The 26,898-nt window shown below is 38.1% G+C and overlaps 1 protein-coding gene across 1 annotated transcript in view; it reads left to right on the top strand.

Annotated features, from left to right (window-relative positions):
- Positions 1 to 221: 221 nt before the first annotated feature.
- IQSEC1 (IQ motif and Sec7 domain ArfGEF 1) overlaps positions 222 to 26,898 on the top strand; it is a 69,398-nt gene continuing 42,721 nt past the window's right edge. Inside the window, exons 1-3 of the mRNA XM_082321638.1 lie at positions 222 to 331; positions 18,250 to 18,532; positions 22,124 to 23,388. Coding sequence (XP_082177764.1) covers positions 267 to 331; positions 18,250 to 18,532; positions 22,124 to 23,388 — 1,613 coding nt within the window. The 5' untranslated portion in view covers positions 222 to 266. The remainder of the gene's footprint in view (positions 332 to 18,249; positions 18,533 to 22,123; positions 23,389 to 26,898) is intronic.

The raw sequence follows: 26,898 nt of genomic DNA, 5'->3' as shown, positions 1-26,898 counted from the left end.
TCATCTCCGGAAGGCCCTCGGGCGATACCTGATCGCTGCCGGGCCGGCCCAAGGGACGCCCGGCACGGTGCGGGCTGTGAGGCGACTGCCCTGAGGAGAACGGCCGTTGGCGCCTCGCGTTCCCCGGGAAACCGCCTCCCGCGCGTGCGCGCTCCCGCCACCGAGCCGTGCGCGGCCGCTGAGGGGAGCGGGCGTGGGGGCGGGGCGGGCTGAGGGGCGGCTATGGTGGCGGAGCGGAGCTCCCCGCCTGCGACTTCGGCCCAGCCATGTGGTGCCTGCACTGCAGCTCGGAGAGGACCCAGTCGTTGCTGGAGCTGGAGCTTGACAGCTGGTAAGTCCTGCCGGGGAGTTGAGGCGGGGGGTCCCCGGGACCCCGCTCGGCGGGGAGCCCCGTCCTGTCACACAAAGGGCTCCGCTCCGTCGCTGCCCGGCCTCGCCGATCGCCGTTGCGGGAAGCTGTAATCGGGGGAAGCCGGGCGGAGCGGCAGCCCGGAGCCGCTCCCGGCTGAGAGGGGGCCCGGCTTGCCGCTGGGGTCACCGCCTTTGTCTCTGGGGTGCTGCGAAGTTCGCAGCGATCGCCAACGCACGGCGGTCGCAGCCGGCGGCGGCGGCTTCTTTGTGGCGATCGCGTTGTTCAGGAGCTTATGTCCTGGGTCGGGGAGGGGGGAGGAATTACAGTGCCGTCTGGCTTGTAGGGACGCAAGTTTGAAGTCGCGGCCGTTTAAATGTGGTATCAAAAGTGGACCCGTGCATCTATTGTTGCTAGAAGTGTAAAACCGCCAGAAGCTCTTTGAGAAGGGTGCTCTTAGGATGTGATCTGACTTAGCGTGTGCGTTGCCGCCAAGATATATGCATGGGTGTACAGAAGCATGAGAACACTTAATTTCATCGAGTTTGATATGGTGCAAGGGATCACATGACCGGTGTCAAACAAGCGGCGAGTTCTACTTGAGAGCGCTGGTACATACTGTTCCGTGTCCCAGACCGGCCGGGGGACCAGGGGACCTGCCGTTGTCACCGTCAGCAGGAAGGTGCGGTAAATTCAGTCATACTGCTTAGGGTAAGCGAGCATTTGCGACTCATGCCCTCAGCCGAAAAAAAAAAAAAGAAAAGAAAAAGTTTAGTTCAAAGGCCTTTAAAGTAGGGATACTGAATAACTGATGCAAGAAAAACAGAAAACGGGATTTGTCACGTTAATATGTACAGTCTCTGTCGTTATGATGTTGTTTACTACTAAAATAACGTGTGTCAAAATTACAAAAGCACACTACTCCGTATATATGAGCCACTTGAAAACTAGATGTAGAAACTCATTTTTCTTGTGCAATAGTCCATGTAGATTATGATAGACTAAAATAGTCATCCTGGCAAGCACACTTGCAAAATAAAATTATCTCTGATGCATTGTGAAAGTTTATTCCACCAAATAATTTGATGAAATTCTGAGCTGATTGACTGTTAAAGAAATGCTCGATTTAAATAAAGATAGCCAACATCTTAAATTGGGTGTGTGCATGTGTGGAAAAATATAAAAGGAGGAAGTGACTAGATTCAGTGTAACTACATATGAATGCAACAATGTCCTTTCTGGAAAAGAAAGGAAAAATGTTTTTTGATAAAGAAAAAATGTTTTATAGTACAGTTTAGTCACACATTTAATGATCCATAAGGCCATTTTTACCCTTATGGAAAATAATAAAGTTGAGCTTGTAAGTTTCCTGTGTGGAGCTGGTAATGTTTGCATAAGTGATATTACATTTGCAGGGCTTGCTACAAAACATAATTCGTAAATGTTACTTTAGTGACAGATTTGTCTGTATTCACACAGTTACATTCTGCTATTCAGTCATTGTTTCAGACTTTTTTCCTCTATTTGCACATTGCTATGCACTTCCTTTCAGTTAAACTTGATTATTCTGCCTGATGTGTTGAAAGAGGAATTGCTGAGTACTTAGTTTGGATGGTTGTTTTTAACTGTGTATATTCTTGTGGCAGATACCCTTCATATAAACACAGAGTTCATTACATCTGTCTAGTGCTTTGGGAGAACTTAAGCTGTGCTGAATAAAATGACCCATTTCCCATTTTACTTCTACTTTCATACCAGATTTGTTTTGCTGTTGTGATGTCCTGTTCTAGTTCCTGAAATTCCAGATATTGAGAGTACTGTTAAATAGTAGTCAGCTGGACTTTTTTCTTAGTTAAATAGGTGCTCGATGTTGGGCTTTCATGTGTGAAGTCAGCTATCGTCTGGGTTTTTTCCTATTTCTACTAATCTGAAATAATTCATTGTCATCAAAGATGACTGTAGTACAAGAGCTGGAGCTAACCAGGGAAAATTATAGCACTCAGTGCATCAACAGCATTTAGTTGTTACTTTGCCCCTTTAGAAGCTCCCTGGGAATCCTGGTGCAGTTCAGTTTCATTGAATAATTTGCAACTTTCAGGTAAGGAAACCCAAAGGATTCAGTTTTTCACCTGAAAAGTACAAATACCAAGTTGAACAGTAACTCTGATTTGTTGTTCTTGTTAGAAATCTATATTGGAAGGTTGCTAGGAGTTGACACTGAGTTACTGCTGGGCAAACAATCTTCTCTGCTGGAGAAGGTATCTTCACTAGCAGTTGGCAGGGTGTTCCTCTTGAGAATTGGGAAGTGATTTCTTAGGACAGGCAGCCCCGTGGCCTTATGTGGTTTTTCTCGCCCTGTGACCATTTCATATTTGCAAAACTAAAATTCTCTGAAGAGAATTGTGTTTCTATTCATATGGCTATAGAAAGTATTCTTCCAAATACTTAGTTTTCATGAGAATACTCTTCCATCACTTGGAGGCTGGGATTGTTTCATGCCTTTGAGGATCTAGAGATTAGGTGGTAGGACTTTGGGTGGAACAACTACTTTGAAACAACAGTTCACCTTTATACTGATCGCATTTTCTGAAGTATAAAGATGGCAATTCAAGGATCAAACTTTCACAAGAGGAAGATCTCATAATTGTGTAGCTGATTAGCACACTTATGTGATTACTCTAATTACGCTTCCAAACTGTATTTGCCCTGAACACCAATAAGAAGTAGCTGTGAATTTTAAAAGCTGGCCTAAACGTAGCCAGTCCTCTGTTGGTGGATGCAAGATGTCATCCTAAACCAAAAGCAACACTTGCTACCTGTAGGTATTTAACACCTCCTCACATATTTCAGTTGTGCTTCTTGATGCTTAACACCACTGACACTCAGACTTAAGGCATCTCTAGCAGAACAATGGGAAACAAGAGTGCTAGAAGTGAGATAGTGCTTTCCTAGTAAAACCTGTCCTTTTGCCTACTGTGTACTGCTCCAATTGAAATTCAAGACACTGCATTGCCTTAACTTTATAGCCTCAGCTGTGTGACTCTCAATGAGTAAAATTTGATTTAGCCTGCTATCAGGGCAGCTTTATTTTGGAAATATTAATACCATAAAGATGTCCTGGAAATTATCCACTAGGCCTTCATAGAATCTCAAGATCCAGACTAATGCACTCTCTTTGTTGTAAACCCGTGCAGCTTCCAGTTTCTGACTGATTGGTTCTGGCAGGTGCAAAGGAATGGCTCAAGTTACTGTATTTTTGAATATTCTATTTTTTAAAAAAACTCTGAAGCACCACAATTTGAGGAGGAAAAAAACACGTTGCTTTGAGCATTATGATACATGGATGTAGATTAGCCAGGTGGCTGTGTCTGTTGTGCCTCTTCATTGCAAGGACTTACCATAATTTATGAAGGACGTTAAGGATGCAATTTTCTTGCTCTTTCAGCATTTACATAGTTCTTTTTCTGTCAGAATCGATGGCAATTTTATCATTAATTTCAGAGCCAGGCATATTTTAATCACAGTAGCTGTCAATCAATTATTGCTTTTTATGTTTATTTAATAACATAACTGCAGGAGACCTCAGAAACTGTAATCAAGATGGAACCCTGATTGCTCTATTTGTTACATTAAATATATGAGGATGTGCCCTTAACCCAAACACTGCCTGATCAACAGAATGACTGGAATTATGAAGAGATGAATCTGGGGTTTTGGGGAGAAAGTGTGTTGGTGCATTGTTTTTGTGAACTGTGCTTTGCTTAGATTTCATTTACATTTAAACAGAGTATGGGCCACAAGCTAAATTCATATTCCCAATTTTCTTCTCTATTTCTGTTGTCTAACAAGACTGTGTAGTTATAAGAGCAGAATCAGGCCCTGGATTTGGAAGTTCATTTTTAGCATCCTGTATATTGTCATTTTATGTCAAAACTTACGTAAATAAAGATTTCGTTTAATTCAGACATCTTTGTTTTGCAAAAATAGTTACTGATCATGGGCTTTTAGCAAGACTTATTAAACAAAAATATTTTAGTTACATAGCTATAGCCCTTCTTGTGTCTTTCAGGAATTCATATGAATTTTATTTGGAAGAAGGACAATTCTAGTTAGGGTACAGACAGAGACAGCAAGTTTACTGCACTGCTGTGATTTGACTCCAGGTTTCCAGAGAAGAACAGATGCTGCTTTAATCCACTGTAGCACAAAGACCTAGTATTACGTTAAAGGGGACTGCAAATTTAGCTAAATAAATCTTCTTTTGCTTCCTTACAATAGACAAACGACAAGAAACATTTCAATAAAATTATTGTAAAGATGTCTTTAATAAAAATAAAGTAAAAGAGCCAAGCTTTGGTATGATAAAAAAATCAAACCCTTTTGTCCCTGTGGGAGGAGTAGAAAATTAGAATGATGGCTTTGATAGCCTTTAATACAGGAAATTGATGTAGTATATCTGTTAATCAGATTCTTTCAGTAGTTCAGTGTTATCCGAGTTAAACTTGAGCTTAAAAACAAAGGACCCAATTCCCTGTTGCCTTATGTTGTGCAAGCACAAACAAAATGCAGCGGTTATGATTTGGCTTCCTTTTACATAAGTGGCTACATGCAGGGCAACAGAAAAAGAACCCTAAGCTTGTTTTGAGGGGTACTTGCATTGTTTAGTCCCAAAAATTTCAGTTGCTCCTAAAATTCACTAGATTAACAAGAATGGATGTGTCATGAGTTTAAATGTTTTGGTGAGAACAGAGAAAAAGAAAACTAACTTCCTTCTGTTTGTTGGTACATACGTGACCTTTCAGGTCCTCTTTATGCCGTGTAAGGGAAGCAAGGATGCAAAGCTAATGGATTTTCTGTTGCAGGGTATGTTTACAGCAAGTCCTAAAACTGCACTGCAGGAAAGTTCACAATTTGACTTTTAATTTCATTTTCACTCCCCACCTTTACAGTAGAGTGGACCAAACTCAATCTCAGATCACACGGAGAGTTAAATACAGCAGTAGTTATGGGCATTGTAGCTCAGATAGCTGTTTTTAACTTTAGTGAATTCTTTTTAGTGTAGCCTACAGCCGTAACGATTATAGTTGTGATCCTTTCAGTTTTCATGAGTCAAGACAGGATAGGCCATGTCAGTACTTGCACAGAACTCGAAGGAAAAAATTTTCGGGAAGGAATGGATGATTTAGTTGGAAGCGCTCCTGACTTTAAAGATAATACCAAAGACACGGTTTCCCTCATCGTTTGGGGAGGTTGTGCTGAGGAAGTCATCATTCAAATGAGATGGACAGCTGTGTTTCTGATCCAGCTGCAGTTCCTAGGTCTAATAGTACATAGAACTGTAGCAACCCCTGACTTTCTGGTCATGTTTCAGCTTAATAATAGCTTTCCTCTCAATCTAACTTCCATCTGCACTTTCAATTGGAAATAAAACTTATCTTTGTTTTTTTTTTTTCTTACGTGGTTCTGCTTTATTGTGATGTGCTGTGAAACAGCTGTTGAATTTCCATTCTAGAGGTGTCTGGAGTGATTCTCATGCTTTGAAGTTAACACCATTTCCCAGGGTGTTGAATGTTAGATAATATTTTCAGCTGTTCTTAGGTTCTTGAAAGACAGACAGTTCATTATTGTTGTTTCTATATTCTTTTCTTATATTTTATTCTGTGAATCTTGTTTAGAAGATACCAGTGATGTGGAGCATTGAGTAGAAACTGCTTTCAAGAAGGAGCTGATTCTAATGCTTCAAGTTTCAGGAGAATGGGACTTTACAACTAATAGTATTACTAATACTATTAATACTAGTAGCTGATACTATTACTATTAATACTAGTAGTTAATGCTTTGTGAAACTGAGAGAGAACAGAGGATTGCCCAGCATTTATTGGAAATTGTCCTGAATGGTGACAACCTGTTGCAATCTTGGATTCTTTTTTCTTATTAAAACGTGATTAAGATGTTTTTGATTAAGTTAGCCTAGAAGAAAAGAAGTATTTCAGGTTTTTCTGCACTGCCACAGTGCAGCATGTTACACAAGATCATTTCTGACTGTCTTTGGTTGACGTTTTCAAAATCTGTCTTTGCACAATATTTCATTTTCAGTTCACAAAATGGTGACTCCTGTTTTCAGGAAATGGACTTCTAGTCTTGTCCTAAAATACCATTTTCCATTATGGAAAGATCTATGAATTAAGTTGTGGTGAAGAGCCTATAAATTCAAAGAATGATCCGAGTTCTATATTTTAGACCCAATGTTCTTTTGTGGTTGATCAGCCTCACGTGCAGCCCCCAGCTAAGGCAAGCTGTATCAGCAGAAGTCAGTGCAGATTGTCGATGCTTCTGGGAGCAGGAGTTGCAGAGCCATACTGGGCATCTGTGTGCTGCATCGAAATGAAGCTGCTACATGCTTCAGTACAACCTAACAATTACTCTCATTTGGTGTATGTGCAGTAAATCCTCTATTTTTAGGTACTGGTTGGAAGTAGCTAATAAAATTATTTAGAACATAGAGGAGGTGTTAAAATTTGATAATAGATAAGCTTTCTAAGGAGAAAGTTCTTGGCTTATAGTAAGCTTTGAAATAGCATTTATAGGTTTCCAAGACAGGAATTGCTACCTGTGTTACTTTTTATTGTGATCAGTGAGGTAAGTCAGAAGTTCTACTGAAACAGAAGTTCCTACATTTAATTCCTCACTAACAGGGAAGGAGCTATAAAATATAGAGACTCAGCATAATGGAGACGAAATGTAAGAGGAAGGAAGTTTGTGAATGAGAAAATGTCAGCTCTTTAACTGATTTAGAGGTTGTAAGCAATCTTCAGAGGTCTCATTTGTCCTAAGAGTGAAGATTTACGTGTAGTAAGACACAGAATATCTTTCTGAGTATGTCTGCAAGTATCTTCTGTATTTGAACACATTGCCTTGAATCTAAGAAACATCTAAAACATTTTCCACCAAACTCCATACTTCCAACAGAAGATCTCTTACCCTTTTGTTTCCTTAAACATTAAGTTCTGTAGACTTTGATATAAAACTTGGGTGTGTTGCAGAGGATAAAAATCTCACTTTTATGAGGATGCCTGTGATTAAAGAATGGTTAGCAGTGATTCTGTTCCAGTAAGTTACAACACAGACCACTCTCAGTGCATGCAGAATGCTCAAGACCAGTTCCTATTCCCACTAACTCAGTAGCAACACTCTGAACTTCACTGAAAGCAGAAACAAGGGTTCTTTGTTCTCATCCATTTTCTCTCCTACCTGGTGAGAGTTTCCCATGCTCGTTTGCATTTATGTATATCAAAATTACATTGTGCTCCCTTAGAGAAAACTAGTAGGGTTTCTTTGTCTTTGGGTTTTTTTTTTTAGACTTCGCACAACATAGTTGGCAGTCAAAATGCAGGGTTTGTGCAGTGTTTAAGATTGAGTGATACTTTTATATTATATATACTTCTAGATTCAGTTAGATCAGTAAAAGGTCTTTCTCCAATCAGCCTTTTAACAGTCCATCCTCCTTTAAGATTGGCTTTGTTAAGTATGTTGCTTTGTAACCTTATGAGGTTTATCTGCGACTTCAGAGAAAAGTCAAACAACCACTAAAAGTTGAACAATCCCTTTCTTTCTGATTTTAAAAGTAGGAAAACTTTAGCCAACTACTTCTTAAATCCAAGTGAGAGAACAAAGTATTTCATGTTTATCAGTGACATTGTTTTAAAGCACACCTCATTAGATAATAACAATGTATTATTAACTAATTGAAATGGAATCCCTTGGTTGTTTTCAGTAGGTCTTTTCATATAACATTCATTTGCTACTTAAGTGAAAATATGGCCTAAATGAATACAGTTGTGATGTGATCTGTGACTTTACCCGATATAGTGTCCAATACAAAAAGGTGGTTTTGTTGTAATTTCTGCTGTGTGGACCCTCTGCACACTCTTTGGTTTATCTGAATCTGAATTCTCTCAGTGCCAGGAGGCACACAAGGCGCGAACATCATTCTTCCACTTCGATCGGTCTGCGGCTGCGTGCTGTGCCGCTTCCCAAGAGTTCCAGCCTGCACCATTCTTCTCAACCTCCACCATCTGACGCCAGGTCGTTTTTGGGCGACCCCGCTTTCTTCTTCCCTCTGGAGTCCACCCAAGGGCCACAGCACAGTCTTCTGTCGGTTTTTTCCTCAGGACATGACCGATCCAGTTCCATCTCCTCCTCCTCACTTCATTACTGATTTTCTCCATCTCCGCCATTTTGGTTTTTTTGAAAGTTGATGCTCGTCGTTTCTGCAACTTTTTTTTTTTTTTTCCGGGAGGAGGTAGTTGGCCTCCTGCCCAACCCCCATGACTTGGAGGGCCAGTGGTTTTTCTGTCAGGGTGGCCTTCCCTTAGGCTGCGTTGGTTCGCGGCACCTTCTTCAATTTTATCCGGTGCACCGTCCAGAGAGGGATCCCCTATCCACCACCCAGGGGACGCGCCTTCTAGCCGTGCAGCCCCAGCCGAAGGCTCTTTGGTTTATGATGATTCTTAATTTCCCTCTGCCCAGGCACACAGACATCCTTGAAGGGAAAGGCTGGCCTGCTCAAAAATTGTTCCCAGCTCTCTACACTGCATCTTATTTTTAATTTTTTCTAATAGTAAAGGGGCAAAACCTTAAAATGAGTCAAATGATAGGCTTTTTCAAATATGCTTGATCTAAGATGAGAATATAGTTTTGTTCTAGGTATGAAATTTCAATGCCTGAAGCATTTTGTTTACTCAGTAAACGGGATTTCGTTAAGGATCTTTAATTCATGTTTATATGATATACAGTATATAAGAGAGGACAGAAGAGTATTATCCACCAAGGACTGAATGGGGAGAGGAAACTACTATTTAGTCTCTTACAGAACCTAGTTGCCAGCAAGCTGATTTCTCAGCAGTGCCATTCTGTATCACCTCTTCCTCTGGTGGGCTTGATGGAACAGCTGAAGCCACAACAGAGGTGAAATACAAGGATGGCTGGTATAGGACGCCAAGGATTTTTGCATTATATCAAATGCTGCTTCAGCTGTGCATGCAAATCAGTTTTTTCTCAGCTGCAGAAACTATATCTTCCTTTTTAAAATTAGCATTGTATAAAGGTCATGTCATGATATAAATGGTAGAATGTGTATTAATATCTTACTATCTTAAATACATGTAGTATGTAGTGTAGATATGCTAAATAAGAGGATTCCAGTTGCTGAGTGATATACCTGAATAAATAATGAATAGTTGAGGTCAAATTCTGCCATAGCTGCATTGAGAAACTCCATAGATTTCTGAAGCTTATCCTCTTGTGTAAGAGTTTACATAGGCAGAACAGGACAAAGTCTGCAGCGGTAGGTAGACCGTCACAGATTTTGTTAAATGGTCAGATACCACAGTTACACCTAAAAATTTTTAGCTTTAGTCCCTGTAAGAAGGTAAGCATCCTTCTGAAGCATACATGACATTTTCTGATGTTAGCATGTTTTATGCTGACACATCACGAGGATGAGCTGACCGTACAAAACCCTCTAAAAACTCTAAAATTGGTCTGATTAATTTGAGAACTCTTCTTCCAGCCACAAGCCTCAAATTATTACCATAGTCATCTTTTAATAACATTTTATCCATTTTTTTTTAAGAGTTTGAAGTATGGAATACAGTCATTGCTGAATAAACATATGCTGGGTGATGATTAACACAGATTAGCAGAGAATGATGTTGTCTGTCTTTACCTGAGATAGAAGCTAACATTTGTAAGCTGTACTCAAGTTCTGTTGATGCTGTTAGTCTCCTTTGTTACTTTCCAGCTGCTAATTAATGAAAATAAAATATAGCTTTGTGTTTAGCAGATAGGCTTCATAAGGCATTAAAGGGGTACTGGGTGAGGGTTCATTTGTTTGTTTGACCCTTCTGTAGTAAATACTTATGTCTGCTAGCCAATATGCTGCCACTCTTTGACTTAGACAAAGGTGATGTATGAGATGTTTAACCTTCCTTCTCCTCCTTGGAAGCTGAAGATAATCTCAAGTAAGCTCTTTTCAAATGGATATTCTTAGTTCTTATATTTATTATGAAGGTTATTCCCTAAAATGGAGAAGTTGGGTAGATTTTTGTTTGGTTCTCTTTTCATCTTGCTTGTATGCATCTTCATTTTGGTAGAGACAGTTTATTAATTCCTACATTTCATTTTGGTGTGGAGGAAATAATCTCTCATCTCTCTTCCCTTGCTTTCTGCTACTACTACTAATAGCATATAGGAGTGTGGGTCAAAATGCCCTTTTTTAAAAAACATTTTTGTTACTGCCTTTTATGAGATTATTTAGTGAGAATTAAAACTTGGTATCATCCAAGTGAGTAGATGTGTGTGGGGGGGTTCTGTAATTTTGAATCCAGGACTTGGACCAGAGAGCAAATGAAGGTTTGCAGTGCACATAGTAGTACTTGTCTGTGGAACTCTGGTTGCTCTGTCAATGGTCATCAGACTGTGTTTTAACTTAAGCTGGCTGTTACTGGCAGTCTATTACACAGCTGGCTGTTACTGGCAGTCTATTACACAGAACATTACAGAATGAAGTGGTTGCTTTGTTAGTGTTTGCTTCTGAGACACATGCAAATTTTGTCTGGATTTTTTTTGCAATGATATTTAACTTCAGTAAGATGAATTACCTGGGACATTACTTTGATGTGCATTCAAAGGTTTCATTTGTTTTTAACAGAAACAGTTGAATTGAGAGTGCATTCTAAGCAAAACAAGTTGGTCTTTCCTGTATCAAAGCTTTCGTCAGTGCCTGTGAATGCTGTTGTCCATCATAATGGCTTTGAACTTTTGACTGTGTGTATTTGAAGGTAGATTGCTTTCTTAATGTTATTGCATTTATTGAATTTGAGGATTTGTATAAGTTCTTAATATAATTGACTTTTGTTTACTAGACAGTACAAAACAGACATGGCAATAAAAAATAGATTCTAATCTGTTGCAAATTGTACTAATAATATACTTCTGGTCAAATGTTCTCACTCCCTTGGGGAATATTGGGGGGGGAATGCTAAAAAACTAGCTTGTATGAATTACATATGGCTGGTTTTGCATTTTAAGAACTTACATTAAGAACTTTTTATGGAGAGGAATTTGAGATAGTACAATGCATACATCAGAGCTTTAATTAAATACACCACCTAGTTTATAGCAGAAGGCACCACAGGTGCTGAAATGTAAGCCAACTTTGAAGCAGTGGGGTGTACCCTTGTGTCAAATGAATGCTTATGTGCAGATTAAGTTGTATACAGGGAGTCATAGTTTTAGTTAGCAGTGTTATGTTTGTAACTGTCATTTAAAATTTCATGTTCAAATTAGGACTTCGTTGGACTTGTAAAGACAAAGTTAATATGCAAGAAATAAACTTTTGTAGAGGTTTGTTCCCATGTGGAATGCCTAGATTTGACCTAAACATTTTTGCCATTTAAATGGGTTTTTTTCAGGCTTCATGTTGGAAATGTCTGACCATACCAGCTGCTCTAGCAGCTGCTATCGTGCTTCTCTCTGTTACTCAGAGTTAGTTCTGCGGGCGACTTCTGGTCTGCATTCTTTGAGCTAGGTAGAGAATTTGGATCTGTTTCAAGTGGGTATCTATAATTAGGAGTTACGATCAGAGGTTGACTTTTTTAATCTCCAAATTTTAAAAAGAGATAGTTGGCATAAAACACATGCATAGCACTTTTTCCTTCCTGGGCATTTGGGCTTATTTATGTAGGATATTTATTTTTGAGTGAGGCAGAAGTTTTACTGGGAATCATGTTTATGAAATGAGGTTCAAAAAGCTTCACTCTTTGGTTTGCATTTAAATCCATCTCATAAATCATATGGCAGAGTCCGTAGGTGTCATGTTAGTGTTTATGGACAGAAAAGTTTCTGGGGCAAAGGAAGAAAATCAGCTTGCTGAATTGTTCTATCAGTAGATATGACTTAAAGGGAATCAGGTTTACATGCATTTTTCCTGAAGAGGGGAATAAATGACATGGATTCAGGGGAAAGTAGGCAAGTTAGAGAAGGATTGAGGAATTCCATGAAGAACTACTCATGCAAATGCTTCACTGTTGCAACAAATAAAATAAACATAAATACTTCATTAAGTTCAATTTGAATTCCGGGTATGCAGACTACCTGGAATTCTGACTGGTGTCTCTGGCAAGTGATACTCTGCCACAGTCATGCTTTAAAAACTGCCTGCTTCCTAAAGAACAGAGCACTTGTAGTGTCATTGCGAAGCTGAGTTGTTTTATCATCTTGTGCTGACTAGAATTTTAAGTTGTGTTTTTCTTACTGTATTCATATTACTTGTGCATACTTTCCAGAATTTAGAAGAAAAGGAATTTATTCTATGTATCTTTGAACTTGTGTTCATACTTTTAAGGATCTAAAATGCTATGGAAAAATCTTTAAGATGTAGCACAAACTTCCTGTATTGTCATACTTTTCTTTATTTCCAGACCAAATTTTTTACAGGATGACTGTAATGCTGATTGGTTTTCATGTGTGTACCATCCAGTTGTTAGGGCCTGTTTCCAATTTCATGTCTCTATATTACACTGTTGAAAGTCCATTCTAAATGAATGATGAAAATAACTAGTGATTTCAGAGAATGTTCATTGGTAAAATAATTTCTCAAGTATTTACTCTGTTTTGCTGGGAGGGTCTTTTGGTTCTATTTTAAAATGTTGCATGCAGTTTTGATTTGGCATTTACATTATTTAGAAGCATGTTGATTTTCTTTGTTGCTTTTAGTTCCAAACTAAATCTGCAACATACTGGTCTGAACATTTGGATGATTTCTGTAAGCATATGTTCTCATTGTTTTTGTATTTTAGTCCTACAAATGCAGCAGGACACTTCACTACTTGTAAACTGTGAGGTTTCTGGAGCGAGTGGGACTGAATAATTCCTTGCATCTGATGTTATTGTTATATACTACTTCTTTACATGCACGTAGTTTTAAAAATAAGGTACTGGGCCTCAGTAAAAAGGGAATTTCTGCTTTTCTAGTTGTCATCTCTCTTTCTTTAATAGTATAGTCACTCTGAGAGGTAAATGCTTGTGCCTATGGATCCAAACCTGCAGCTTCCCTGGTAATTTTGCCATTATTGTCGGTGGAACAAGTAAGTCTATACTCACGGAAAAGCTTGGGGTTTGTTCTTTACTGAAATTTAGGTCTTGAGGACTCTTTCCAGTTCCCATTTTAAGCTCAAATGTTGAAGTTTTCATGTTTTTCAAAATTTTGTCCTTATTGTGCTTATTTTTGGCTTTGCTGAGATAATAGTTTGGCAAGGTTTGAAGGAAAAGAAAGGTGTGAATATAAAAATGAAAAATAAATCAAACAACAACAGTAGATATTCAAACATCTTGAATAATACGCTGTTTTAAAATATGATAGTGGTTTTAGTGTACTGGTTACTAATTACAGCCTTTGTGATCAGAATTAATAACGGAAGGTATAAAATGAGAGACGAGGAAGAAAAGGCCTGCCAGGTTTATGCTGCTAAAATGCTCAGAGAGGAAACGTTTTGTTTTGCTCATGGCTAACCACACAACTACATGTGGCGATTAGACAGAGGGAAGAAGGAGACAGAGCTTTTTCTTATTAGGTAATTCTTGAAATGAACTTATCACCTGAATAGTGGGAAATAACTGTAAAAAACACAACCTTTTTCTAGCTAGCAAAAACCTCTACTTCACGTTTTGCCCGCTTGGATCTATTGTATGCTACTTTAGTCCAAAGATACAGCCATGCACCATGTTACTCAGCTTTGACATCTAGGCAAATTAGTTAGAAAAGCAGCTTTTGGCAGCTACTGCCTGCACATCAGTATTAGTCTTTGATTCAGACAGAGCAGCGAGCTTTGATTCTGTCGCTGTTAGAGCGCAGTGTGCATCATGGGTAAATACAGTGTTAGCTGCACTGCAGGGATGACCCTTATCTCACTGCCCTGCTGATGAAGCCAGCAGATCCTACTTGCATGCACATATGTTACTTCAGCTGATGTATTTTAATTTAAAAGTGTTTGCAGAGTGTGTGGCTTAGCTCTTGCAGGAAGTCTAGAGCCATACATACACAGAAGAAAAGAAAATGCCTGAATTCATCTATGTTTGGTATTTAGTGCTCTTTTGTAGTCATTAGAAAAAGTAAAATTAATCTGCTTTTCACCAATGGTTTTACATATCCATTGAGATATGTTAAAAATACTGTACTCAGTCTATATCCATTTTTCTGTAAGCCTTTCTTCTTCCCTATTGTTACTTGATACAGTGGTGTTTTGGGGTGTTTGTAACAGTGTTACAAGTTGAGGTTTATGCAGGAAGAAACTTCCAGTGTCAATTTCTAATAAAATACTGATTCAGTCAGTGCTGGCCACTCTTTCAAAAAAGTAATTTAGATGTACAAAACCCAAAAGTTTTCCCATGGCTCTGTTTTAAAAGTTTTGTTTATGCAAAGTCATATTAATAGTACTAATTATTTTTAAATATTTAATTTCCATTTTCACTCTTTAGCTGCTCCGTTCTCTCCTTCTTTGTAAAATACTGGCAAGCAACTTTCTCTTTTTCTGGCTTGACAGATAATGAATGTCTATTTTCTGCTGAAACAGGAGCGTGATAAAATAACTGGAGTTCTAAAAATGAAAGGTTAATTTCAACTGGTTTGCATTCTCCTAATGTTACACAGTTGGAATACTCAACATGTTGCCGATCTCCCTAGTAATATGCCATTGCACATTGCAGGGAGATGAACCAAATTAATCCACTAGATTTTTTTTAAGCACTGAAATGATCAGTAATTCTATTGGGCATGTATAGTAGGTGGCGGATGCCTCAAAAGAGAAACCTTTACTAATAAGTTCCTTCTAATTCCAGTTGGGACTGGGTCAAGTGTTACATTGTTCATTTTTGCAGTGTACTTAATGTACTTAGTTTCTCACCCATCTGAGAAAGACAATGTGTGCAGGATAGCTACTGGAAGTGAAGTCATGCTAGAGGGGTGTCTAACTACTCCCCTAGTCATAGGGGGACTTACTGTAATTCTTTTTGCAAGCCTGGAGCAGAATCCCTGACATTTTTTTGTGTTGGCATTTTTAATAAGTGGGTAGATAAAAATCACCCTTGCAACCCTGCAGTGAATGGCTCATGCTCTGAGTCTGTTTTGAAGCAAAGGTACCCTTTTTAGCATACAGTCTTTCAAAATAGACACAGACAAGATGATTCTCAATTCCACACTCTTGTTCCATGATGCTCCATGTGCACTTCCTCCCTCGTGGAGCAATACATTTTGTCATCCTTAAAGCTTCACACAAGTGATATTTGTTGAAATATTTTTCTTTTCCAAACACATGTAAAGGAGTAAGAAGTAGAAAGCAAGCTGCTTTTCTTTTTTCTGGAGTTTCATTTTTATGAAATAACTCCTATGAAGCTTCAGCTGCTCTTAACTTAACGGACAAGGAAGAGCTGAATGGGAGAAAGCCTTCAAATATGCAGTACTGACTGCACACTTGTTTGCTTTAAAGGGCTGTTGCATGGTTGTGTAGGAGGCTGCCTGTTGTAATTACTTCCCTGCTTCAAATTCAGATGTGATGGCAGGGAATAGGCCTATCAGCAAAATGAGATCAAGCGTTACAGTCAGTCAAGGATCATATTTATGGAAAAAGTACGAAAGACAAACTAAAAATAAAGAATGAACCCCTAATTTTAATCAGAGCCTCAGGCAGACCCCTTTCCATTTTTTTCTCATTAGGGCAGTATGCTTTTTGTTGATGAAGAGGTTAAGTGATCCATTGAAGTTATCATTATTAAAATGTCAACATGAGATTATAATCAATGTGGAAGGGTTATTAAGTAGTTCACAATTTAAGGGCGACGAAGGCAAAAGAAGTCACAGAACCTAAGAAGGGGGAAATAATGATAATTCCTGACTTCCTGTTAAAAACAAATTTACCATACTTGTATGAAAAGTACTTACAGATAAGCTTGTGATCAGGAACCTGTGATGTACCAAATAGTGTGGCCTCACAGTTAGCAGAACAGTGAAATGTATTTTAGTATTTAAAGAGAGAATGTGAAGCAGTTCAGTATCGTAGTAATTTCTTTAAGGGATACTTTAGAGAGAATGATTTGTTTGTTTTTAATGGGTGGAGTATCAATGTCACTAGCAAAACCCTGGATAATTTATCATTTTTAAGTTGAATGCCAGCTGTATCACAGAGGGAAAGGGATTAGTTTCCTGTCAGCTTCCTTTTTGGAAAAAGTGATGTGTGCACACTCAAAATATTTCCAGCTTGGGTAAAGTATGTTTGAAAATACCTTTCGGGTAGAGTCATATTTTGATGGGCAAAGAAAGAGGACTTGCTTTCAGTTTTACATGTTTATAGAAACATTTTGAGAAATCTAAGGGGCTTTCTTCTCCTTCACTTTAAAAAGTACACACTGTTCAAGCTAGGAGAGTTTTGCCAGTGTTAACCTTGATCTCTTCTGGCACTGTGGTCCAGTGGAGAACGTTCTTTCAGAAATCGCTCTGTACTTTGAACTGTTGAAGGGACTGCTGTGGTATGTGTGTGCAGCAAGGGTCACAGCATTTCATTTCTGAGAGACAGCAGGAGGGCTTTATTTTTTATGTTTGTATACATGTAGATGAAAGCAAAATAAGAAATACAGGGCATGGTGGGAATGTGGAATTATACTCCTTTAGAGTTTGGATGTACCTGTTCCTAAAGCAAAAGGTAGGGGAAGTACTGCAAATGCTCGTATTCATGCATGTGTGGAGTGTTTACTAAGTGTTTTGAGTGATTAAAAAAAAGTAAAATTTCTTTTTTCTATCAATGCTCTGTGTACACAGGATGAGGCAGATAGTAAATATTTATGTGAAACATATGAAAAAGACATACTGTGGAAGAGTGAAAGTGCATACATGATTGCAATGTGAGAATGCCCTACTGTAAAAAAAAAAAAAAAAAAAAAAAATTACTATTAGTCATCAGTACTTCAGGATAAACCTTGACTAGGACTCAGTTTTAAAATGTTTCCTATTGTGTACAGCTCCTTTATATTAAAGATTTTTTTCTTTCCTTTATTCCTTAGCAATAACAGGATTCACGTGAAAACGAAGTGCTTTATTTGCCAGATAGCTCCTATTGTGTTTTCCCTACCTGAAACTATCTTGCTTTCATTAGCTAGAAACACAGTCCCTTGGGATGCTTTACTACAAAGCATGCCAAAAGTATCCCATGGGAGCAATCTTTCACTAACAGAGAAATAAATGAGATTTCTCTTGTAGGTACTTTTTCCCAACTTCAGTTTCCAGAAATACAGTAGCTCACAAGATCCATTAAATCCCAAATCTCCTTTGAGTAACATGAAAGTAATCCTTTTATGTCAAACTGTAATAGAACAGTAAGAAAGTACTACTTTTATTTGTCAAAGCAAGGAAAGACACAAATAAGCATCTGTCATTTTGAAGTAGAACAACTTGGAAATGAGCAGTCTTATCAGAAATTAAAAGTTTTCATTTATTTTACACAGTAGTTGCTGAGTGACTTACTCAAGATGTTATTAGTAATTACTATGAAGTTAAGTAAGTATCTGTATATCTTTAAGTATGAAGTTAAATAATGCTTGAAATCTCCGTTCTTGTCTCATGCTCTAAAGATGACATCTGCAACAGAAATAAGAGACTTGCTTAGATTACAGTGAACACTATGGTGTTTGACATGAAAGCCACATTACCCTGTACTCACTGCATCTGAATTTGAACAAACATGCTGGATGTCTACATAAAATGATACTAAGCAAAACTCTGCTATTTGTTGCTGAGAATTTTGGTATACAGTGCTCACCTGAGGATTTTCCTGTCTTTTCATTCTGTCTAGTGTTGAGGGTGAAGCTCCAAGCAGTGAAACTGGCACATCTTTGGATAGCCCATCTGCTTACCATCAAGGACCTATAACACACAGTTCAGCTATAAGTCCAGACCACTACGATCATTCTGCTTACGGGCTGTATTCTGTCTCCCCTGGACAACAAAGATCTCGGAGACCGAAACTTCAGCACTCAACATCTATACTGCGAAAACAAGCAGAGGAAGAAGCTATTAAAAGGTCAAGATCACTTTCTGAGAGCTATGAACTCTCTTCAGACCTACAAGATAAGCAGGTATTTGAGCTTTGTTACCTAATTTATGACATTGGCAACGTGTCTGTAAGCTGGGAAAAATCTTTTCTAGCATCACTTCAGTTGTGACACTGAAAACACCTTCTCTTCCTGCAACCAGCTTAGTTCAGAATAGTCACACATCAGCATTTCTGCGGTTTTTGGCTTTTTTTTTTATTGTTTCATCCCTGTGTCCCCTACACCTTCCCCCTTTCATGAAGAAATACATAAAAGATATGTTAAATGTAAAAGCAGTTCTACTAGGAATTGTGATTTCATGTACTAGAATGTAATAATGCAAAATATTTTTTGAAGAAAATGAGTCATTTTGAAACCTTGGATATCTTTGTTGTTGCTGAAAGGAAGGAAGAACTTATTGCAACTGATGTTCTCTCTTATCTGTGGGATGAATTCAAGGTCTTAATTGGGTTTACTCAAGTAGGCAAAACTCCCATATTCTTTACAAAGAACTGGATGGAAGCTATGTAGATGTTCAAAGCCTTTGTCCCTAAAAGGGCACTTCTGTAAGACAGTCAGCCTCAACCATTCCTTTTAAGCTTTATTCTGAATGTGGTCCTGTTTGAAAGATGTTTATTGCCATACAAGTTCATATTTATTATTTGGAAATGATGCTACAATAGATTAAGCTAAGCAAATATGCAGGATGCACTGCATTTCACTGATAGATGAACAGTAGCCAATACATCAATGTTTTTTGGTTGGTGTAGTTTTTGTTTTTGTTTTTTTTGTTTTTGTTTTTTTGTGCGTGTGTGTGTGTGTGTGTTAGTTAAAGATCTTTCTTGCCACAGAATATTTTGCTTACTGTGAATCATTGTGGTATATTGCATAGTCACTCCAACTGGTATGTTAACATGGCAAAAGTGGAAGCAGGCAAAATTCCGCTGACAGGAAGCGAACTACTCCTGATGTTGTAACACACATTGATAGTTGGTAAAATTTATAGGGGCTATGTCTCCCTTGCCATCTGTTTGTTGTTCTAAAATTTCAGGTTGGAGAATCATATAATGAGAGACCTGGAAGAACAGAGCTTGAGCTCTGACTTAAAGTTGAAGCCAATATTTGGGATAGCAAGTATGAGTTTAGTTTAGTCTTTATGCTCACCAAATTCTGTATTGGAGTGGGGACATACCAACTTCCTGATTCTTGATCTAGATCATGCCAGCTGTGCTATTAAATTGAACCTCCTTGTGAGATCTAAAATGTTACTTCCTTTTCCACCTTTGGCAGTCATTTTTGCTAGATGTCTCATAAGGGATTGATATAGAGTGTTAAGCTTACTGAAGAGGTCTCTTGCACTGCAGATATTCCACAGAGCCTAATTCTGTCTGTCCTTTTATGCCGGTTTGATAGAGAATGAGGACTGCAGATGTTATTTTGTATTTGTTCAGGGAGTCCTGCACAATAAAAAGTGACAATGATACATAAAGGAAGCTTGATACCGAAGAGTTGCTTACTCGTCTTGAAAAGCTCTCATTGAAATCTCAGAAAATACTTAAGAACTATTTAGGAAAATGTCCAAGGCTTTACCTAAAGACAATGTGCATTAAATATGCACTAAAATTTATTAGAAACACCAGTCACAAGTCTAGTAAATCTTCTAGGCAAATTCCAAAATACTCTCAATTAAAATTCCCACCAAAACCCCATAATTTATGATAATCAATGATGGTGTAATTTTCTGTGTAAACCTTAAGGACAACAGCCTGTTTGCAAGAATAAAGTCCAGATAATTTATTTTATAGAATATTAGTTTTTGTTTTATTCTTTCACACCAGCTATGCCAGTTTTGTTTTCTTTAGGTTTGACATTTAATTTTGAGAGGACAACTAAACTAACAATTCGTCATTTGTTTTGAGATTAGTCCAGCAAAATAATCTCTTATAAGTTATTTAAACACATGTGACCTAATGTATACTGCAGATAGAAATAGTAACAAATGTGTGGCAGCAGTGGCACACTGTTCTTAATTTTTTTTTTAATCTTCAGAATGCTTTACAAGTAACCTCATAGCCTCTTTGACACGTGCAAATGTGGGGGTAATATAAGCCTCCATTTGGGGGTGAAAGGCTTTACAATTTTTTTAAAGACAAACTATAGAAAACTATGCAGATTTACAGATTCTCAGCTCAGAGATCAGTCACAGTTTTTTGAGCTTAGTTAAAAGAAGTTTCAAGATACACTCAAAAGAACAATTCCTTAGCAGTAATCCTGATCTGAGCCCATCTGAGAAGTTGGCCTCCTCAGTTATGCCGATAACTGTGCATAATATTTTTTGCATCTAGAATTAAAAAAAAAAAAAAAAAAATTAGCGATTCACCTTTAAAAACACCGAGGCAAAAAGGAGATCATCTTTAATGTGGAAGGGGAATGGGAGCTGCTGAACCAGGCAATAGCACTGAAAGAAATACGTCAACTAGTCCCAAATGGTAGACATAATGGACTAGAAAATATTTTTAGTTCCTTCCATACAAGGGGGATGAAGCCCCTCTGCACTTCAATATCTGAACTTAACAATTACTTGGAGAGATCTCCAAAGTATGAGGAAGAGAGGTTGTGTGTGCACATGCATGTAAGGTAAGTAATTAAAACATGGATTTTTAAAATTTTTTCTAATGAAAAGGGTACCTGGATTTGCAAGTGAGGAGAAATTACTTTTGAATCATTGGAGTATTATGAAAATTGCATGGACTTACACAAAAATGCTACCAGAAAAATGGTGGTTTTAATTGTAGTACTAAACATATTGATTTGTGATGTATGTTTTGTGTTTGTGAATAATATGGATCCAGCAAAGACTGGTCAGAACAGAAATTAAATATTGGGAAAAAAATTGAAATAAAACTAGTTAGCCATCTTGTTCAGTGTTTTTTAAATAAGCAATGCTTTTCATGTTTTGGAAGGGAAGGTTTGAAAATATCTAATGAGTATTCCAAAAGTATTGACGTGCCATTTTCACTAGGTTAAATTGATAGCATTTATAATGTGTTTATTTTGCATATTCATTCTGTTAATTGGAAACACTGGCAATCTTGAGTGTAATTATAGGAATGAAAATAGATTCTAATTTGTATTTAGAAAATCTGAAATGTATTCTTGGTTTGAGGAAGACTGTGTATGTGGATACCTCTCTGGAAGCATATGGTCTGGGAGGCTCAGTTTTGCTCTGATATCAGGCCTGGGTGAAATGATGCTACCTGGTTTTTATTCATGTAGAAAGCAATGCATGCCTGGAAAGGTGATGGCCACTTTTAGAATTTACTCCCAAAATATGGTCATTTGCATTATACTTGGATTTCACTTCTCTACAGTTGTCCCTACAGAGAAAGAATGATGACAGTATTCACATAGCCATATTTTTGTCTTGTGTTTTTATGGTGGAACTTGCAAATGTCTATTTGGTTCACTATTTGTGAAGTTGTTAGTCTGGAGCTTTGAGTTTTTACTTTCAAAAACAGTATATACTTTGAAAAATTTCTCAAAATTAAAGTTGTTAAAAGAAATTTTTTTTGTTATACTTTAACCTTGTTGTAACCTGCATCAAGCTACAAAGTAATTGTGTTTACCCTTTCACAGGTGGAAATGCTAGAACGGAAATATGGAGGCCGTCTCATAACTAGACATGCTGCTCGTACTATACAAACAGCTTTTCGCCAGTATCAGATGAACAAAAATTTTGAGCGTCTTAGAAGTTCTATGTCTGAAAATCGTATGTCAAGACGCATTGTACTGTCCAATATGAGAATGCAGTTTTCCTTTGAAGGACCTGAGAAAGTCCACAGCTCTTACTTTGAAGGAAAACAAGTTTCTGTTACAAATGATGGGTCAAAGCTGGGATCCCTGGTACAGTCTGAGTGTGATGACCTTGGAGAGTCAGCTACAATGAAGTCTCCAGCAGCATCTACTGATTTTGCTGATGCTATAACAGAACTGGAGGATGCTTTTTCCAGGCAAGTGAAATCCCTTGCAGAGTCCATTGATGATGCACTGAATTGCCGTAGTCTACATTCTGATGAAGTCCAGACTCCGGATCAAGTCAGAAGTCGTGAAATGGAAAGGGATAGTTGTGCTCAAACTAAACCAGCAATTCACAACGTGGATCACAGGAAGCTTGATGAGATGACAGCGTCATACAGTGATGTTACATTATATATTGATGAGGAAGAGTTATCGCCACCGCTTCCACTTTCCCAGTCAGTAGACAGACCATCCAGCACAGAATCTGATTTGAGGCTCCGGTCCATGAACTCTTCTCAAGAGTACTGGTCCATGACCCACAAAGATGATAAGATAGACACTGATACGAGCTGCAGGAGTACCCCGTCACTGGAATGTCAGGAACAGAGGATGAGAATGGATCATCTACCGTTGCTAACTATAGAGCCACCCAGTGACAGTTCAGTGGACTTGAGTGATCGCTCAGAGAGAGGTTCATTAAAGAGGCAAAATGCATATGACCGAGGGATCACTAGTCAACAAGGAAGCCCAAAGCACATCCCTCACAGTATTCCTGCCAAGGTTATATCCCGAGAGGAACAGGAGGCAAGACATAGGGCTAGGCCTATAGATAGTCATTTAGCTATCAATGGGACAGCAAACAGGCAAAGCAAATCAGAGTCTGATTATTCTGATGGAGACAATGACAGCATCAACAGCACTTCCAACTCTAATGATACAATAAATTGCAGCTCAGAATCTTCTTCTAGAGACAGCCTAAGGGAGCAAACCTTGAGCAAACAAACATACCACAAAGAAACTCGCAACAGCTGGGATTCCCCTGCCTTCAGTAATGATGTTATCAGGAAACGCCATTATAGGATTGGACTGAACCTTTTTAACAAGTAAGTACAGCATTTCCTCCCTTTCTCTTTGTATTTGGTAGAAACATAGCTGCTGAACCAAGATTATTTTTCTTGTATCAGATAAGTAAGACTGGTGTCTGATACTGACTCTTCAGTGAAAAAATAAGCTGCTCCTGGTGACTGTTCATGTCGGAGTACTTAAAAGGTGATGTCTTCATAGTTAAACAGCTTCAGGGGAAAAGAAGAAATATAATTATTTGTATATATATGGTAGTAAGCTATTGAAGAGGATGGACTGGATTCCTTTCTTGTTGAAAAATATGGTGGCTTAATCCTGATCCATTTTTGGTGTTATAACAAATTCAAATTTCTTCCTGCCCTAATCATGTAGGTATTGTAAAACTTGTCATATGGGAATTAGAAGTAACAAGCAGCGTAAGATGAGTTTCCTTTTAACACAGGCAGGGCCTGAAACTTGTTCAGTAGATCTCATAAAAATTTTGATACTAAAAAACAATGTGCTGAATATTTTTATGCTAAATAAATATTCATTATTTATCATAAAATTATAATAACATTTGTATTTCTGCCTATGACTGTTAATTTTCCCATGTATGGAGTTGTTTAAAATTTGTATAAAATAACTTTCTCAAGTTTCTTTATTGAAATACTTTCTTCTTTGGACACTCCCATGTGGCTGTAGAAAACCATGAATATTACAATAGAGGATAACAAATAACATACTGCTTAAACTCTGTATTCATATTACTGGAGTTACACAGATCTCATTAGAGCTATCATAATCAGAAGATAAGGACAGCTGGGTGGTTGGCATTAGAATTTGTAGCTTTTCTTCACTGCTCAGTTGATGCCTGGTGTGCCAGTTTCCCTGCCCTAGAATGGGTATCATTTACTTAAATCTTTTTTGGTACTAGTGCTTATAAAGCTCCTCAGAACACTTAGATGAAAGATACTAAGTGCCAGAATTTATTCCTATTTTTCTTTAAACTACTGTTGGCAGCTCACAGTATTTGTATAAGTTTTTGAAATTTTCTACAGAGTACTTCAGGATTTCTCTATGAAAATGTTCTAGCTTCTGAAGAGCTAGTAGATATTTCAGTGTGCTGCCATAGACCTTGCTTCACAGTCTCCTACAGCTTGAATGAGTTCAGCCCTCCTTTTCAGCTAGCAGTGCTGTGCTCTGTTTTGTTTGGATTAATAGGTCAGTGGTTCATCATATAATAATATGTTGTAACATTGCAGATAATTAAAGCTTTTTTTATCCCATCACGTGAGGCTGTGCATTACAATACTAAGTATGGATTGGCCAGGTTTCGCTATAAAAACTTTCAGGTTTGTTTTTTTAACTTTGTAAAAAGTTAATAGGCCTTTACAGAAGCTTTTAACCATTTGGAAGTACGTAAGTCATAGGATCTCTTCAGCTTTTACTGCTCTTGAAGTAGACTGGGTAGGAAGATATATCAATTTGCTTTTTTTAGAAGATTTGAAAACATTAACATCCTTGGGGTGGGGAGAAAGGTGCTGGTACTGTTTGGCTGACATTTAAAAGACTTGGTGTTTGCTCATTTTTTTGCACAGTAATTAAGCCTTAAGCAGTCAATGATCAATGAACTTCAGGCTTGATAATACAGTCTTTTGAGTCAATTGCAGGAGGGTGTAAGAAAAAAGGTGAATGGAAAATACTTAAGCAGTGTGCAGGGATGAATGAAAGCACTGGAAATTGTCAGATGCTTCTAGTAACATGCCATATAAGTAGGAGGCTGAAAATGAAAAATAAACATCAGGAATAGAAAAGAATAGAGACTGTTGTTTGAAACACATCTAAGTGATCTTGCTGCATGGACTTGAACAGAGATAAACCTTTTTTATATATTGGCTGGTTGTAAGATGACTTGCAGTTTCTTAGCAGTGAGTTCTAAAAGATAGCACTGCACAGAACTCCAGGCAGCACTTCTGGGCATGATCTTTTACTGTGTGTGATTGTTTCATTCCCCCACTGCATTTTATCTCCAGTATTGATACAGAACTGAAGATTCTCATTACCTTCTGCTGAGTCACTCTGATTCTATTAATAGCTCAGACAGTTCCTAAGTGTCCCATGTATCTTGGTTTTGATTATGGCTCTTCAAGTCCTCAGATTGTGACATTTCATTAATAGCCTTGTTTCCCCTCTGGGCAATGTCAGGTATCGAATCATCATAGAATGTGATGGTGCATGAATCTGTAAACTCTTTAGAAAGGGAGCTGGGAAACTTCCAAAGCTTTATCCTTTAAAAAATTCAGAAGGAGACTCTTAAGAGTGTGTCAGTGGGATTGCAAACTTCATTTTGTGACGTAAGTGAAGGGATAGAGATTGTGTTCAGGCACTTGCCAGGATTTACAGGTGATGATTTCTTCAAGATGAAGAATCCTTTTTCCTTTTATATGTGTGCTGTACAGGTACATTAGTTCCAGTGAACTTCTGAGCATTACGCTCATTGTTCTCAGCACATGAAGTATGTCACAGCATCTTGTGTGTCCAAATGTTTTTTGAAAAGCAAGCCACATCCTAGATGTCAGTTGCCTTGGCGAAGGCTGCTGTTTCATGTGCAGAATGGTGTAAAGGATTGCCCAACCTGGCTGGACGTGGGCCAGGAAGGGGGTCTGCAGGTCAGATGGACTTTCTGCAAATCAGTCCTGTCTTCACAGTTTCTCTTTCATGACATGGCGAAAATGCAACTGCTCAGCATCTCATATGGGTAAGGGTCTGCCTACGCGTTCAGTCCTGTGTTGCAAACTGCTTGTGCTTCCTATCGTGTGACCAGATGTACACCCGCAATGTGATGGGATACATTTTTTAGTCTACTCTCCAGTGTTCAAGTCAATGCAGCAGAATCATTTAGATGTCTTTTGATGATGTGATCTTTCATGACACATTTATGATCATAAAATGAGGGAGTAGTATAAGTTTTGGCAGCGAGCTCCTGAGAGGATGTGTGCTCCACCCATGCGGAAGGACTGTGCACAGAATTGAAAGAAGTGTCTTTGAAGCTACCTATTACAAGTTTTTTCCAAATGTCTGCATCTACCAGAGGAAATTTTAGGGATGTTTTTTACAAGAAGTTCATATTAATTTTATTGAATCTTTGAAATCTTTCTTGCAAGTTAAGATCCCAAACCTTACTTAACAAATAATCATTTAATTTCTTTCTGGTACATGAAGCTTGGCTGAAATACAGAGAGTTTAGAACCTTAAAGAAGTGCATGAATTGTAGTAGAGTAAATAATTCTGCTTTGTTCGCTGGGAGTGTTGAAAGAATGAAGTTTTGAAAAGCATGGAAAGTCACTATCCTCACAGTTGAAATTTCAACAGATGCTTTATAATTTTTCTGGCTTTCCTATTACAATAATAATTTTCAAAAGCCAAAGTGCAGTTTTCTTACCAGAGGTCCTTTATTAGAATAGCCAGTTATGGGTGGAGTAGAAGTTGAGCACAACTGGTGGTCTAGTTCACTTAATCACCATTATATGCAAAACATTAGTAGCACA

The sequence above is a fragment of the Platalea leucorodia genome (genome assembly GCF_965183815.1).
Source record: "Platalea leucorodia genome assembly, chromosome: 9".
NCBI classification, from domain to species: Eukaryota; Metazoa; Chordata; class Aves; order Pelecaniformes; family Threskiornithidae; genus Platalea; species Platalea leucorodia.
Note: the sequence above shows the minus strand (reverse complement) of the source record. Positions and strands in the feature narration are given on the sequence as shown.